The sequence below is a fragment of the Triticum aestivum genome, chromosome 5B, assembly GCF_018294505.1.
Source record: "Triticum aestivum cultivar Chinese Spring chromosome 5B, IWGSC CS RefSeq v2.1, whole genome shotgun sequence".
Classification (NCBI taxonomy): domain Eukaryota; kingdom Viridiplantae; phylum Streptophyta; class Magnoliopsida; order Poales; family Poaceae; genus Triticum; species Triticum aestivum.
Window position 1 is genome coordinate 6,657,823 of NC_057807.1, and position 17,702 is coordinate 6,675,524.

The 17,702-nt window shown below is 42.0% G+C and overlaps 1 protein-coding gene and 1 long non-coding RNA gene across 7 annotated transcripts; one reads left to right on the top strand and one right to left on the bottom strand.

Moving 5' to 3' along the window:
• Window positions 1-56: 56 nt before the first annotated feature.
• LOC123115403 (F-box/FBD/LRR-repeat protein At5g22660-like) lies at window positions 57-2,250 on the bottom strand. Of its 2 annotated transcripts, none has more exons than XM_044536565.1 (4): window positions 2,126-2,250; window positions 1,043-1,884; window positions 662-817; window positions 57-575 (listed from the first exon to the last, which is right to left on the bottom strand). In XM_044536565.1, exons 2-4 carry the CDS (start codon window positions 1,865-1,867, stop codon window positions 375-377), a joined length of 1,182 nt encoding a protein of 393 aa, XP_044392500.1. In that variant the 5' UTR covers window positions 1,868-1,884; window positions 2,126-2,250; the 3' UTR covers window positions 57-374. The 2 variants fall into 2 exon arrangements, with proteins under 2 accessions (XP_044392500.1, XP_044392499.1); XM_044536564.1 differs by having other exon boundaries at window positions 2,121-2,245.
• A 2,293-nt stretch (window positions 2,251-4,543) lies between these two features.
• On the top strand, window positions 4,544-12,465 carry LOC123110064 (uncharacterized). Of its 5 annotated transcripts, XR_006453135.1 has the most exons (14): window positions 4,544-5,167; window positions 5,266-5,588; window positions 5,710-5,814; window positions 5,954-6,044; window positions 6,195-6,272; window positions 6,493-6,764; window positions 6,838-8,853; window positions 8,966-9,035; window positions 9,114-9,294; window positions 9,486-9,805; window positions 9,893-10,037; window positions 10,399-10,506; window positions 10,974-11,094; window positions 11,775-12,465. It is a non-coding gene; the product is annotated as an uncharacterized lncRNA (long non-coding RNA). The 5 variants fall into 5 exon arrangements; XR_006453136.1 differs by having other exon boundaries at window positions 4,544-5,588; window positions 5,954-6,057; XR_006453132.1 differs by having other exon boundaries at window positions 4,544-5,588.
• Window positions 12,466-17,702: the final 5,237 nt, after the last annotated feature.

Below are 17,702 nucleotides of genomic sequence, written 5' to 3' on the forward strand. Positions count from 1 at the left end.
GAAATATGCCTTATATTATGGAACTTTATCAAAAAACAAATACACCTTATATAAAGGAACGGAGAGAGTATATAACATGTTGGAAGACCTAGAATACCCAGCAACCATAATTCATCATGTCCCTACTCTTAGCTAGCCTAAGTTGAGAAACTAGCTGAGATCAACCATCACACACATAAAGCGGACCTGTGCGTGCACACCCACTATCTAAAACATGATCTCAGAACTCATTTGCCCACTGCTTACTGACAATGAGTGCGGGTCTTTTCCGGATAACATCGGTGTCTCCAAAATACTTTGTCTCAACACATTAACATAGCAGGGACCAAAGATGGCAGGTCCCCAAAACAAAACAAGGCCTTGATTAATAGAGATCAGCGACGTTCGATGCTGATTTTCGCATTGCCGGCAATCAGTTTCAACGCCTGCAGCAAAGCATCGCCCCTGGAATCTTTCTTCTGGCAGTGGATAATGATCGTCTCGATGAAAGGGTGGCTGCTTCCTGAGCCCGACGGCAGTGCTCCCCTTGCTAGCGGCAAAGCAGATTCGGATTTCTTACAGCTCCTACATTCCTCCTGCAAAGTGTCAATCAACATTAAGGTAGTATAAATCAGTAAGGTCCTAAGAGGTTCTAGTGTTCTAGCAGGTTCTGAGTGGGTACCATTTCAAGCTTTATACTTAGCTCCTTCAGCTTGGGGGAGCGATGTAGAATGCGACGCAGCGGGTACAAGTCAGCAGCCATGCACCAATCACCCAGCACCAGACTTGTCAGGTTGCTAAACACCAGGCATGTCAGCAAATCTCTCTCAAATGTGAGCTTCGTATTCATCGGAGACGACATCAAAATGATCAAAGAGAGTGAGTTGAATAGCTTGATTATTCGATATTTCTATGCTAGCTTGACAGTGGGTTGAATAGTTTGAAAAAGTGAAGATCCTCTGGATTTAAATCCGAGAAGCAACTACATAACAAATCTAACTAAGGAAGCAAATACATTCATCTAAACTTCATGTATATGAAAATCAAAGGATGTAGTTCGTACCTCAGGTAAGGGCGCATGCAACTCCAAGGTTGTGGCATTTGAGAGTCCATCAAGTAGACGATAATCCAGTATTGAGCCGCCTGAAGTATGATAGTAGTCATACCTCAGTCTAATCGAAGCTGTTACTAGAGAAGACAGATCCCTAGTTACTACAGCGCCCGAATGACATGATTGTTCATCGATAGAGAGATGAGTAAGGTTGCTAGCACAAATTACGAGACCCTTGATGATAAGGCAGCGAATGAGATGAAGAACCTTGAGTGACCACGATGAGATCTCCTTCAGGTCCCACAAATCGCTCTGCTCTATCTCTAAATGTTCAAGAACTGGGCACTCGCAGTTCAGCAGCCTAACGAACCCCCCTCTCAAGACGAGAGATCGGAGCCTGATTGTTTTGAGGTGCTGAGCAGGAAACATGGCTGTGCTATCCAAAAGGGCATATCCAGAAACATGAAGGTGACGAGCTTTTTGCATGATGGCATGACGAACCCACTCACAACACGTGAAAGTATCAACATTGTTGGCAAGGATCCGGGCTTCATCCAAGGAAGTAGCACCGTCCCGCAAGAGTAGCAGGTGGTCCCCGAACTTCTTCAGCTTGCCGTAATCCTTAAAGTCATGGTGGTTGATGCGGATGTATGGCGTAGAGGCCCAGAGATTGCGCCACCTCGTCGAGAGCAGACTTGTGCGCACGACCTCCGGCATGGGCAGGAAGGACATCATGTGGTGGAGCAGCTCGTCGGGAAGGCTGCTGACCCTATCAACACCATTGGTGGTGCGTCGTGTGCTCTTGGAACTGCAGGGGGTCGAAGCTAGTTCGGACATTCCGTCGAACAGGCTGCCTGCATGAATCGAGGAAGGCAGTGCATAAATAACTCGAAACAACAGATATAGACAATACTAGTAACAATCTAGTGGCCGAATTACGAAGCCTCTTGATAGGCAGACCCAATGGAATCAGTTTGTCCCTTGTTAGTTAGTTAGATCTGCTGCCCTTGTAACTAGCTAGCTAGGGTTTTACCCTCCGATTTCCATTACTACGAACGACCGAGAAGAAACTAAAGGAACACGCACTGACCTGACCTGCAAGCAGTGGTTGCTGGCATGGCGGCGGCGGCGTCCGATCGACGCGTCGGCGAGAAGGCGGCGGCGCCTGTCTCTCTCGCCCTCACACTCACCAGGCCTTGTAAAGCAAAGTCCACTTCTTTGAGCAGCAGCTATAACTAACAAATGGCCAGGCCCATTGAAGGAAAACGAGCCGAATGTGATGAAAATGCATGCCATGCATTGAATGGTTAGGAGGACAGTCACATCCACAACCCACCAGAGTTTAAGTTCTAGACTTAACATTGGTGCTCGCATTTTTCTGGATGTTCTTTCTGTGGGAAGAGATGTTCCCGTCGACTGCGAGGCACCTACAGTGATTTCGTAAAATCTCAAGATGTTATGCCGGCTTAGTCTCTCGGAGGTGCTCATACGGTAGGGTATGCGTGGGTTCATAGGAAGTGTATGCTTATGTATGTGAGCGACTTCAATTATATTGTGTTAAAAAAATTCATGCCATGTGGGACACCATTACTTTTCCTGTCTATGGCCCGAGCTTGATTACATTGGACAGTGAAAAAAGATGTGTTTAGGGCTCATTCACATGTGAAATATTTAAGTAGTATTATTTTTGTCTAAAAAAATTGTCTTAGATTTGTCTAGATATGGATGTATTTAGTCACGTATCGTATCTAGACATGGATATTTTTAGTCATGTTTTAGTGTAAGATACATTTGTATTTGTATCGGACAAATTTAAGACAAGAATTTTGGGACGGAGTGAGTATTTGTTTATGGCCCTATGTTTGTCTTTCTGTCTGTTTTTTTACTGTTGAGCGAGATTATTTTTTGGCCCGTTATGTTAGTTCAAACATTAAAAAAATCACAATATGTGAGCGCGGCAGGGATCGACACGATTAGACTTACTCCCTCCGTCCGGGTTTATTAGGCCTAAAAACAACTTCTCTTAGACTAAGATACATAGTAATTTGCTCACATTGATTTTTCATTCTACTCCCAATGCACTCTCTCACATGCATGCAACCAATGAAAAAGCACGCATGAAGTGTATTAACTTCTCAGCCATGGCACCAACAACAATGACTTTCAATGTATCCAATGAAATATTTGCATGCATGCACATTTCCAAAACGAGACCTTATAAAAAGGGACATGCTTGTGATGCTAAGAGGCCTAATAAACCCGAACAGGAGGGAGTAGCTACTATGTAGCTTCCTAATGAAGTCATTAGCAGGCACAAAGAGACTTCTTTGGAACTTCAAAACACGACTATTTTTAAAAGTGAGTATTTTCTGAAATGCGATCCTTTTAAAAAAATCCAATATTTTTTAAGAACATTTTTTGAAAACACAAAGTTTTTTTGAATCTTTGAATCGTTTTTGAAAATATGAACATTTTTTAACATGTACATGTTTTGTAAACATCAACAATTTTTTGAAACTCCGAACAAAATTTGAAAATGCAAAATTTAAGTATGACATCATCCTACATCAGCAGATAAACAACTTTGGAATAGTTTGAATTACTTATCACATGTGTCACGTGGTCACATGAGTAGATAAACAAAGCCCCACTTTTGCATCGTTTGCTTGTTTTATCTCATTTTCTCGTTGTTTGTTTGTCACCCACGGCACCCAGCCTAGAATGGCTCGAGCTTCTCCGACTGACCGGGCCCATTGATGTCAAACTGACAACTAGCGGTCGCGCGCAACAAAGAATGTGCCGCGGGTACTACGATTCAAACTGCATACCTCCTGTTGGAGCACACATCTTGCTAGCCACTGCAACTGACGAGTTCTCGTGACTGATGAGTAGCGCGAGATCTAAAGAACTAATGGCAGCGGCGTAACTGAACATTACATGAAAAATTGTGAATAATTTTTCAAATTTTGTACACTTGTTCGAAATTAGGATTTTTTTTTGTCAAATGCAAGTAATTTCTAAAATTGCTAAAACTTTTAAAAAAATATGAAATTTTAAAATTCTCGAACATTTTTTGAATTTTTAAACAAAACCTGAAGATTATAACATATATACTATGATATTCTGGATGAAACTGGAAACATTAATATATTTTGTATCAGTGAACATAATCTTTTTTTAAGTGAACATTTTTTAAAATTTCTGAACTTTTTTTAAAACAACATTTTTGAATTGGTGAACAAACTAGCCTTATCTCTACTCTTAATGAAGCAGTTGGTAGTCTTCGCCGGTCAATTTTCGTCCCACCTCCCCTGATTTTTTTTGGTACTTCGTCCCACCTCCCGCTTTCCACCGTTCCCCCGCATCTTACCTCCCAACCGATAAAAAAACCGTTAAGATACAACTACGCCCATTCTGAACCGCGCCGGTTCACAGCTAGAAAAAAGACCTAAAACGAACTAACACGGTTAACCTACGAAATTACGCCAGACGCTCGCACCCTCGTGCCCTCGACGCACTTGCCCGCACGAGTCGCCGCCTTCATTCGTTCCTACGTCGCTCAATCCCCTCGCAGCCGCCGCCGATCCCCTCCCCCATCTCCCTCCCTCAAACGCCGCCGCCCGTCGCTGCCGCCCCCGCCACCTCCAGCCGCGGCCGCCGCGCCCAGCTCCAGCCGCGGCCGTTGCGCCCACCTCCAGCTCGACTCCACGATCCCCTTCCTATCGATCGCCCACGCCCCCACCGCTTCGCATCTGATCGCCACCAGCGCCCGCCGGCCGCCATGCAGTCCTCCGCGCCGGACCTTTGCGTTGCGTTCCTCCGCGCGAGGCCGCCGCCGCTGCAGCAGCTCTCTCGGATCCAACACGAAGCTTGCGACGAAGGGCTTGGAGTTGGCCGTGAGTGCTCGAGGTGAAGTGGCGGCATGCGTTTCTGTAGGGGGGGAGGGGCGCACATTAGGGAAGTCAGCGGCCGGATCCGAGCGCGGATGAGGCGAGGTTGCCACTTGGGGCCCATGTCGGTCAGATCCAGGCAACACATGGGAGTCGGCGTGGCGGCAGCGTAGTGCCGAGGCAGGAAGGAGGCACGGGACGACACATCGGCGGGTCGTGGTGCACTGCACGAGATGAGTGACATGATGTAAACAACGCTGTACGCATTGATGCCACACATGCGTCATTTTCTACTGCCGATACTGATTCTTGAGGGCTACTGGCACTGCCGCCGGGTATGAGCAGGAACTGCCTCCATTGAGAACTCTGGGTACTGCCGCTGCCGACGACCATCGAGCACCGAGTTGGAACTGCCACCATCAAGGATGACAGGCCGCCATTGAGGTTGATTGTTTTGGCCGCGCCTTCCCACTACCAGTCTGCACCATCACTGTTGTATTCTGAGCAGCCGGAGAACCCCTACGGTTGCAAGATTCCTGTAACTTGTATTTGAGATGCATGTCCTAATCGTCTTGGTTGTGGTCAGGTGTGGTATGTAGGAATCCGTCAGAAGAATGTGACACATAATAATAGTTTCATCATCTCATCTTCATGCTACTTCCAGTTAAGTAAGCTTACTTCTCCTTTTGATCTGTAGTTCATTTCTATTATCGGAAGCGATCTTAACTAAAATAAAATTCATGTGGTTTCTTAGCATTTTCTATCTCAAACTTTGCATCATTATGTCAGGTGCTAGAAAAATAAATGCCCGAGACATGTTTTAAGGAATTCAAAGACGAGTTCCCTTTGAAGAGCAAGCAATCATAGTACGGAGCAAGATGATTCGAAATAGAGGTTCCCATAATTAGAGGCAATTGAATCATATATGATGATTAGCCTAATGTGCTGCTATAACATTTAAAACATTTTTTTTGACCTGGGAGCAATCAGCAAACTCTGACCTCTTTGTAATGTTTGATTACCATTTATGTAGGGCTCTGTACTGCAGGACAACATATTCACTATCAATATATGGTCTATTTCCAATATAAGGTGTATGTCAAGTTATACACTGACTACAGAAAGTGAGTGTGAGTGGTAATATCACTCTATCATGGTAGACTGGAAATTAAAGATTGTAACTTGATAGCATCTGGATAAATGTTAATAAAATTGTAGCAAAATAAAAAGGTTAAGTCTGCTGGTTCGAATAAGCAGTCACCTGGTTCAAACAGGTGATGCTCGACGACGAACATCTGCTCGAGGACACCCTGCTCGACGATGCTCCTCTTCGCTAGCATCTCCATTGCATGGTGAGCTTCCCCTGTCTCCTCCCTTTAAATTTGGAGTACTGCTTGGGTACAGATTAGGAGTAGGGTTCAGTTTATTTGTATGAGTATGGGTACAGATTATGAGTACGAGATGTAGTCGTAGGCACAGTTTTAGTAAAATTTCAGTAACTTCAATTATCCTGCTTGAAGTACTTTGAAAATATACTCAAAAAATGTACTGTTTGTACTGCTGATCTTGCAGATAGGGGGAGAGTTCTTGTACTCAGAGCAGCTGTTGATCTGCAGCAACTCTAGAAGTAGGATTTAGGATAATCATAGTTCCAGTTTGCCAAGCAGGGAGTATAATTTAACTGGAAATCAACCAACTATTGCTTTGAACTGGAGTATAATTACCGAAGCGGGTCGAAGTGGGACGATGTGGTTCGGTGGTCAACGGCGGCTGCGCAGGATGCAGTATGGTATGGCTTGAGCATCTCGAGGAGGGGCTCTCTCCGCAAGGCATCCTCTACGCCAGTACGTTCTCTGATCCGAACCTTCTTCTCTTCGCTCATGCACGCACCAACGCAGCTGACCTGTCGTTGACCAGCGGCGGAGGTGTTCGGGTAGTCTGTCCCGGGGCTGCGCGTGGAGCACATCGACGTCTCCGTCTTGCCATTGCTCAGCACCGCCCTGCCGGCTGGGGTTCTTATTTGCCACCGAGGCCTTCCGCAACTGGGACCATGGTGCCTGATAGCTTCCTCTCCGGCTGGATCGGCAGTCTATCCACCCAGTAAATTTTTTCTCTTCTCTTAAATTTCTATGTTTCTTTGTCTGATTCTCAATAAAGAGCTCAAACTCGAGATGAGTTTTTGGTTATGACCTGGCCTATTTTGTTGATCTGCCGCTGGTGGAGGGCAACTCCTCCTTGTCCCCCTCCACCTCGAGAACGAAGGCATCCCAGTCATCCTCTTTGCCGGATCTGTCACCTCTGGCATCGTCGATGTCGACATTGGGACAGAGAGGGGGAGGGGAATGGACGTGGAGTGGAGGTGAATCGATGGAGTGCGGATTGAAAGTGAAGTGGACTTAGGGTTTGCTTCGGGTGGGGATTTTAGTGGGGACAAAGTGGGGTCGACGCGGGCTAGCATGGGCCAGGCTAATGTGGCGGACGCGGCCTTTCTATATCTGCCCCAGATTTTGGTTAGATATGATGGGTGCGTGACAACCCATGCCTATATGGTTGTTATGAGTCATCGGTCTGCGTCGGTTTTTCTGACCGGTTAGTGACTGGGCCTTTCGACCGGGCGTATAGGGGTGGTTTTTGGTGCTCGGATGTAGATGCTCTCTATTGTGGCGTAGTGAAGGTCGTTGGATCGACGGGTGAAGAAAAAGACAAACATTTGGAGGAAGACCAGCGACAATCGAGCTCGACTAAAACACACATTTCTTTTTAGTTAATTGCAAAGGCACTCCCTTCAAATTTCCATGCATTGTGACCATACGAATATATTTTACTTCTATTATCACTAAATTCAAAATAATATTAATTTAGGAAATTACCGAGATTTGTCTGGCTATTATTTCTATATGCTCTGGTGGAATGGTAAAGAATTACTTCATCCGGTTTGTATGATGGGTATTCTCTGTTAGACATTTTAATCCCTTTGATGTGAAGTATTTTTGCTAACTGCATATATTGCTTGTGCATAATGGGTACGAGTTCAGGTCCTTCAGGAAGATGTTTTTATTATACTTGCTCGAATTTCATGCCAGTGAAGATAAAAACAAAATTTCTGATATTGTGCGAGATTTCTTAAGTGCATAAAATAGTAGATCTTAATTTGTAACAATTTTTTAGAAGGTCAAATTTCCTTTTTGCTATCAATTAACATTGCAAGTGAAGTGGATTTAAATTGTTACTCGATTGGGCCCATGATATCTATTCTCTACACGTGAAATTTAACATGCTTTATATTTACATAGCTCCAGCAAAATATTTCAAAAGCCCATGGCAACGCATGGGCATTCTACTATAATAACAGAGGATGGTGCTTGCAGTTGTTGTGGGTGCTGATGGTTCACTGTCTTGGTTTCTTGGAATGGTGATTCAAGAAGGGACACCATCGTGTGGATGGACCATAGGGCTCTTGACCAAGTCGAGTGAATTAATTCTCACAGTTCACCGGTATTGCAATTTTATGGTGGGAGTGTCTCCCCAGAATACAGATAAATAGTTTTGAATTATTTCGTAAGATCAGTAGACAACATTTGCTGTGTATTTTATAGTTACCGGCGTTGATTGTATCGTATTGATTTACCTTTTAAAACATTTATGGGTAAATGAAAATCTACAAAAATCTTGGTTTAGTTATATAGGTGAGTTTCAACTCACAACCTCTCTAAGCCTGTAATAAGCTATGAGCTGAATTTCTAACAAGTTTACTTTCTAACAGCTAAATTAACTACAGCCCAAAGGCAGCAGCCTGTTACTATTTTATATCATTTGTTGTTGATTTGTTTTTTTCAGAATTGCATTGGCAAATCATGAAAGGTGTAATGTTCACGGATTTTTGTTAGATGATCTGTTGGTCCGGTTTAATTTTAGCGGGCATGAGGCATCTGGGTACTGTTTACGAATTGATAGCGCACCTTGCTTAAATCCTACTAACAATTTTCTCAAGAATTCATACTAACACGTGTCTTTGCTTTTTGTTTGATGCATTTAACATGTTCAGGAAACATGTTTCAAGGGCCTTGTTTGTCGATCTGGAGCCCACTGTTAGTAGATTATGGCAGTAAATCATAGTCAGTTTCCTTGTCTACACTTCATCATAGCCTCATATGTACTATTATATGACTGTTGCATTTCAAATTTTTTTGCAGATAGGTCATGTTGTTGGACGAGGGCGGGCTGGCGGAGGGCGTGTCGGCGGACGACGTGGAGGTCGTGTTCGGCTCCATCGGTCGCATCGCCGGCATCGAGTTCGTGCGCACCAGCGGCCCTAGCTTCGCCTACATCGGCTTCCACTGCCCCTCCCACAAGGTCATGACCAAGTTCTCCACCGTAAGCATCCACCAGCCCATCAACAATCTCATTGTAACTATGTTTCTACACTTCGGCAGCACTTGATAGTAGCAGATTAGGGTTTTGTTGATTCTCCACATTAGCCGTGTGTATTCAGTAATTTGAATGTAGAATTTTGTGTTATGCGAGTAGAGCTTTACCAACTTAATAACAGAGGATGGTGCTTGCAGTTGTTGTGGGTGCTGATGGTTCCCCTGTCTTGGTTTCTTGGAATGGCGATTCAAGAAGGGGCATCATCGTGTGGATGGACCATAGGGCTCTTGACCAAGTCGAGTGAATTAATTCTCACAGTTCACCGGTATTGCAATTTTATGGTGGGAGTGTCTCCCTAGAATACAGATAAATAGTTTTGAATTATTTCGTAAGATCGGTAGACAACATTTGCTGTGTATTTTACAGTTACCGGCGTTGATTGTATCGTATTGATTTACCTTTTAAAACATTTATGGGTAAAGGAAAATCTACAAAAATCTTGGTTTATGTTATATAGGTGAGTTTCAACTCACAACCTCTCTAAGCTTGTAATAAGCTATGAGCTGAATTTCTAACAAGTTTGCTTTCATTCTTTTTTTTCTAGGGAAACTGGTGATGAAACCCGCAGCTTATCACACATGAGCACCGGAGGGAGTTAAAATCGTGTGGTATGGAACCATGTGGAAGGGGTGAAGTCTTTTGGGCAGAAAGTTTGGGAGACCTTTATGAAGAGAGCTACGCAAAAACAGGTTGAATGCTTATCCATTTCTCCTTTTTTTCACTAAAGGTGATGTATCATTTGTAGTTCTTAATTTTCTAATACGCCATTCTATGCAACTCAAATAGGACACTTGATTGTGTTTCCTCGTCATCCTCTATGTTCTGGTTTGACACCTACTTCTGCAAAGGCAAGCAGATCAGTTTTGCAGTTCATTTAATGTGACACTATTTAAGCTATTAATGCAAAGTGTTTTCATGAGTGAACAAAGATACAATCGATTACCTAAGTGCTTTCTTTGTAGTTTTTTATGTTAGAAGTAAGAGAATAAATGTGTGTGCTGTTAATTTCCAGTATTTCATTTTGTAATGGCGTTTACCTCCAATGTTCAGGAGTTAGGCTTGCTTCCCGGGACTCTTGTTGGGACTTCACTTATGATGCTTATGCCGGGTGTCTTGGAGTCATGGAAAGTGTGCCAAATGCAGAGTTTAAAGTTGAAAGTAGGTGCCGGTTCCCCTATGTTTTTCTAAAGAAACTATGACTCCTTCTAAAGCTTCACATTTATTTATGTGAAACATTTGTCCCAAAGAAAGACGTAAAAACTTGTGTATTGATGCATTGATAGAGAAAAATAATATGTACAAGCCTAAGATAGGTACACAATGCACAAGATTATGTGGAGCATTTTTTTCTGCGGTATTTGAGGAAGAAGCAATATTCCATTGCATGGTCTTGGTTTGCGGAACATTTACATGCCACATGGCTTTTTCAAAGAATAAGCTATTTATCCCTGGTGTTGGGAAACTATTTTTGTCTGGTGTAGTTTCCTTCATATATTTTACTTCCTTGCCAACGTCTCTATTAATTTTTGTATGTGGTTTGCTCTCCGTGATCATATGTTGGCTATGTTAAGTTAATGCTTTTATTTCTTGAAATTTTAATGCTTATCTTTTCATTGCACATCCAGCGATGATACCTGAGTTTTGGCTCAAGGAATGTGGCCAAAGTGCAACCGGCGCTTTACTTGATTACATTGCTCAAAACCATATTGCGGCTCCCTTTTCTTGCTAATCAAGCTGCTTTTGAAAGTAAGTTGCATGTTTCTCCCAATGTAGATTGCCTTTTTTCTGACATGATGTAGATTACCTTTGAGGGTGTACCGTGTAAAGGTGTATACTATTCATTTCAAATTATCCAGATGTGTCCATTTATGAGTTGATGAAGAAGACATTGCTTTTGATGTCACATGAACAAAGTATGCCTTTTTCTTTCTGCCTTGAGTCAAAACACCCATTTCCTTCCAGATTTTCATGGAAATCGGTTAGAGTTAATCTATGCTTAACCAAGAATGTTGGCTATCTAGATCTTTTTTCTTTGTACATTATGTGATACCAAAAATGGTATGTCTATTTTAATTAGATTATACAGCTATGAGCGCACACCACGCCCTCCGTTTCTAAATATTTGTATTTTTAGAGATTTCAAATGGACTACCACATACGGATGTATATAGACATATTTTAGAGTGTAGATTCACTCATTTTTCTCCGTATGTAGTCACTTGTTGAAATCTCTAGAAAGACAAATATTTAGGAACAGAGGTAGTATAACACAAAGATCTCAGAACTGTTCAACCAGACTTCTTTTCCTGTCATGAATCTCAACCATCATTTATGTAAAATTAACATGCCCTTGACATATACATTGTGGTCCGAGTGATTATAGCCAGTTTCACCATTGTTCAGTTTACAACATTATGATATTGCAGATAATTATGGTGATGTTGTCCATAGGATTTCTTGTGCTTCAAATTTTGTTGATCGAAAGCGGAGTAAGGAGCCCATCTTTCATGGAATCATCTACAACGATGCACGACTGGATCGAATTGAAGAGCAAATATATTTTGGCGAGGAAGGACAAATATTGATTAGGTTTCATTTTAATTAGGCTTCATCTTTGTTGCAGTCAGTTGATTTCAGAAAGTATTACATTCAGATTACTTGAAGATAGACAAAAGCCTGAATTCTTATTAGCTGGTGGTTGAGCCATACAAACGTTGTTCTAATTTCTACAAGGCAAGTCGAGATTGACTTTAAAAACTAAGGATTATGCAGCCATAATCTGACATTAAATTAATTGAATTAGAGAATTGGAGGCTGGAAAAGTCGGTTGCACAGGGCAAAAAAGAAACAGAATTGGCTCATAGGGGAAATATGATGGGCGAGCAGGTGTGTTGGGCACTCGTCAATGCGAGGCGTCACTAATCAACATACTAACACCCTGCTTTAGACTTGGCGTATCCAACTAGATGTGCATGCTTAGCAACCTCAAAGAGTCTGTTGGAGACACATTTGTGCATACCGGCGATGGCTCATGCGTCCTTTCACTTAATTAGAATTTTCTTCTTAATGATACGACTGCTGTTAGTTATTTTCGGATTCGAATTTAATCTGTGTGGAGTTCCTTAATGCACAATATGACAGATTAACTTGTTGTTTCAGTTCAGTTCGTAGGCGTAGCTTTCTCATTTGGTATGTGCTATACAATGTACTTTATCAATATGGTGACTTTTTGATAGTTGGATGTTACCACTTCTGCATTTAGTATGTCATATATAATCTATCTGTATGATAATGGTTGTCATCTTGATTCTTGGATCCAAATCAAACGACACATGTGACAGCCGTGGCAGCCTCGGCCCGTGGTGGCCGAAAGGGCGCGCAACATGGAGGCATGGAGGTCAGGCAGGAGAGGTCGTGGTCAGACTGGTACTGCACTGAGTGTAGAGGAGTTTGGTGTATACGGTAATTCTTCCTACGTTGTTGTTATTGATTGATGGTGAATCTAAAAGGATGGAGAAGAAAACCCTAAAAATTTGCGTGTGGATGTGGAAGGTTGGGTTTGTGAGCTAGGTGTGCCATTGATGTCAGTGGCGAAGTTGGATCAGGAAAGAAGAAGAACACGAGTGATTTAACGGTAAATAAGAAATCAATAATGCTGCTTGATGTGCATGATGATGTTCATATGATTGATGTTGAGCCTATACAATATGTACCACACCCGTTGCAACGCACGGGCAAATTGAATCTATTATGCTAACTTTTATGCCATGTTATTATAAGTATTTATGCCATCTTATTCTTTAGAAAACAGGTTAGTAGAAATTCTCTTTTCTCGCCTTTCTTATTACATGGACTCAACTAACAATGTGGCAATAGGTTCTATCACTCGGGTAAAGAGCGCACACAGCTGGACGTCGTATATTCCTTTAATCTAGGTAACCTACAACTTGGTCAATTCCAATTCCAATTCCAATTTATTTTTGTTATCACTACATTTTATATATTATTAATTGAAATTATTGCAGGAATATGTCTAGCTATTTTGTTTTTCATTTTATGCTCTGGTGAAATGGTAAAGAATTGGTCAAGCCGGTTTGCGCGGTGAGTATTGTCCGTTAGATGTTTTAAGACCTTCGGCGTGAAATTTTCATATTAACTACATATATTGTTTGTGCAGGATGAGTATGAGTTGAGGAAGCAATTTTTTATTATACTTGCTAAAACATCATGGGAATGAAACTAAAGGCAACTTTCATGATATCGATAGTTTTGTAATAGATGTTAAGGTCGAACATCGTTACATGGACATGTCGTTAATCTTTCTTTATCAATTTACATTGCAAAAATGAATTTCAATTATTCAATAATTGTGTTTGTGTTACTACCTCCGTCACGGTTTAGAAGGCGCGCTTGGAAAGTCTCTTGGACCTAGGTGGTTATCTATTGGTTGCGAGATGGGCTAAAAAATAGCATTCACACTATGCATGCATATAGAAATAGTACTCCGGAGTACTAATTAGCTACTAGAAATAAATGCAATGCGCCCTAAACCTTGTCTATTATGAAAATGCACGCAAATTTAACCGTGCCTTCTAAACTGTGACGAAGGGAGTATATTATTTGTATGTGTGGTATTCAATATGTAACTCTTGCAAACTATTTCAAGAGCCCGTGGCAACGCACGGGCACTCTACTATAAGCCTAGGACTCCAGTTTAAATGTTCCAGCTCCACTCTTGTCAGTGCCTTTTCTGATGCTGACTGGGCAGGATGCAGTGATGACAGGAAATCAACTGGAGGATTTGCAATATTCTTTGGATCTAATCTTATTTCTTGAAGTGCCAGGAAACAGGCTACAATGTCAAGGTCAAGTACAGAGGCTGAATATAAGTCACTAGCTAATGCAACTGCTGAGATCATTTGGGTGGAATCATTACTTAATGAGTTGGGTGTTAAGCAACACCGCACTTCATGCTTATGGTGTGACAATTTGGGAGCCACCTATCTCTCTGCTAACCCAATGTTCCATGGTAGAACTAAACACATTGAGATTGATTTTCATTTTGTGACAGAAAGGGTTGCAGAGAAGAAATTGGACATCAGGTTTATTCCATCTAAAGATCAGGTAGCAGACGGCTTTACTAAGGCATTGTCTATCAAACCATTTGAGGAGTTCAAGAGGAATCTTAATATAGGATAGTTGAGATTAAGGGAGGGTGTTAGAAATAGAGATAGAATTATCTATTGTATTGTAATCTCAACAAAGTCTATCTCTCCCTCTCCCTCTCGTAGCTTTCTCTTTCTCGTTGTAACGACCAGATCGTAGAAACGATCGGTATTGCCTTGTAAGCCACGACAGGGGCTGTTCCTGTCTCTCATCAATATAAACCAACGCGGCTCCTCATCGAGGAGTAGGAACGCTTCCATCTAACATGCATTTTCTGTTGTTTAATGATGTGATGTTCTTAGCAATAGCTCTTCAGGGATAATGAAGTATTCATTGTGATTCTTAATTGTGTTTTGTATCAGGCATTAGCTAGATGTGGCAGTGAAGATCCAAGAAATGTATTGCTCCCTTTCTCATCTAAGAACAATTTCACTTTTTACCTTAGTACATCTATTCTGATTGACAACACACATGTCATCTGCATGATTCCTCCCAATTCTTCAAACAATGATCTGCGTTTTCTTTCGCTGTTTCAATTAGAGAAGACCAGAAGGAATACAAAGATGCAATTACAACGATGAAGAACTCAAAAGAACCATTGTTTTTTTTACTTTGAAATACGAGTCCACGACTTAACACTCCACTGACACATTGTCCGGCGCCACAATCCACTATTTAGATACATTGTTGAATAATGGATACTGCTAGGAATATCGTTAATGCTAAAAAGTGCTATAATTTTACCATACAATGTATATTTATACCGTGAATAAATTTGAATCGCTTATATACCAAATCCGTCATATTTTTAATTATTATCACCTCTATAGGAAGTCGTCCATACTATAGATTCAATTTGGTCTCTTCTTTGCCATGTGGATGCTACCAAAAAAATCTCAACAAATTCCCGCCGCAACGCGCAGGGTATTCCTAGTACACAAAAGAATATGACTCAAAAGGGTGTGTCTCATTTCTACACAACTATGAGATTTTTTTTGCGGGATACAACTATTAAAAAAATGTGAGATTTTGAAAACGGTGGGGAACTAACTCAATGGGCTGCGAATTAAAAATCCTATAAATGGTAGCTTTGAAAAAAATAATACATGAAAACCTGGGTCTCTCCGACTCGGTCGCATATAGTATTCAAAAAGGGGTCGAAGATGGGCTTGCAACTAGGACATTTAAAAAAAGGGGTGGGCCAAAAAGAATGTACAGTGTTGAGAAGCTAAAAAGCGCAAAGAAAGTGGACTTGTAACTGTTAGGGTCAGGGCTCACGTTTTGCGTATTGAAGATGTAATTGTACCTGGGATAAAAATTGGCCGCTCGCCCCAGTTGCGGGTTGATGTGAACTTGTAATTGCGACATAAAAAGCTTGGAGCCCAATTGTAAGTCTGTGGTGGACTTGCAACTGGGGTGAAGAATAAAAAAGGACGACCTGCTCATAAAACGAGCGTGGGCTTGTTACTAAGGCAACAAATAAAATTTTAACAGAAAGCCTGATTGCAAGTACAGAGTGGGCTTGCAACTAGGAGGGGAGAACAAAAAAAGGTTGGTGTTAGTTGTAAGCCCATGGTGTACTTGCAAATTGAGGCAACAAAAAAACTTTGACCCCATTTGCGAGTTGACGGTGGACTTGCAACTGGGATGAAAATAAAACTATGGACCTAGTTGTGGGTCGAGTGTGAACATGTAACTCAGATGACTACACAAAACTACGAGACCAGTTGTGATTCGAGGGTGAACTTGCAACTGGGAAACCTACGAGCCTAGTTGCGAGTCAAGGGTGGACTTGCAACTAGGCTGAAAATAAACTATTGTCCCAGTTGCGGGTTGATGGTGGACTTGCAACTGGATGAAAACCAAACTATGGGCCTACTTATGAGTCATGGGTGGACATGCAACTAGGACAGCTACATAAAATTATGATACAAGTTGTGAGTCGAGAGTGGACTTCCAACTAGGATTAGAACTTCCACCTGGGAAAGCAACCAAACTATGGGCTGAGTTGTGAGTCGAGGGTGGATTTGCAAGTGTGGGACAACTACAAAAAACTACGAGATCAGTTTTGATTTGAGGATGGACTTGCAATTGAGAAAACTACGAACCTAGTTGTGAGTTGAGGGTGGAGTTGCATTTGGGATGAAAACAAACTATAGTCCCAATTGCGACTCGAGGGTGGACTTCCAACTGAGATAAAAATAAACTATAGGCCTAGTTGCGAGTTGAGAGTGGACTTGCAACTCGAACAACTACACAAAACTACAATACGAGTTGAGAGTCGGGGGTGATTTTCCAACTGGGACAATAACAAACTACGAACCCAATTGCTAGTCAAGTGTGGACTTGCAACTGGGATGAAAAACAAAAACATATGCTAGTTTCTAGTTGAGGATGGAGTTGCAACTAGGACAACTACGAAATTCTGAGCCAAGTTGCAAGTCAAGAAAGGACTTGCAACTGAGATGAAACAAACTACGGTCCTAGTTGCGAGTCAATGACGGACTTGCAATTGATATAACTACACAAAACTATAAGACCATATACGAGTCAAGGGTGGACTTACAACTGCGACAATTAAAAATACAAACCCAGTTGCGATTCGAGCATGAACTTGCAACTAGGATGAAAACAAAACACATACCTAGTTGCGAGTGGAGCGTGTACTTACAACAGAGACAACTACGAGCCCATTTGCGAGTCGAGGATGGACTTGCAACTGGGATAACTATGAAACTACGGGCCAAATTGCGAGTCAAGGATCGACTTGAAACTGTGATGAAAAAATTATGGGCCCGGTTACAAGTCTCGGATGGACTTGCAACTATGATGAAAAACTTAAACACATGCTCCAGTTATGACTCGAGTGTGGGCTTGCAACTCGGATAACTATGAGCCTAGTTGTGAGTCGAGGGTGAACTTGCAACTAGGACAACTAGGAAACTACGAGCCCAGTTCTGAGTCACGGTCGACCATCAACTGGGATGAAACAAATTACAAGCCTGCTTGCGAGTCAAGGGTTGACCTACCACTGCGATGAAAAACAAAACACAAGCCGAGTTGCGAGTCATGGATGATCTTGTCAAGTAGATTGATTTGGTTCTTTTGGAGTTTTTGAAATCTTTCTTTGTCTTTCTTTTGGAGTTTGAATGATTGCCTATGTGCCCTTGTTTGTTTACGATAGATTT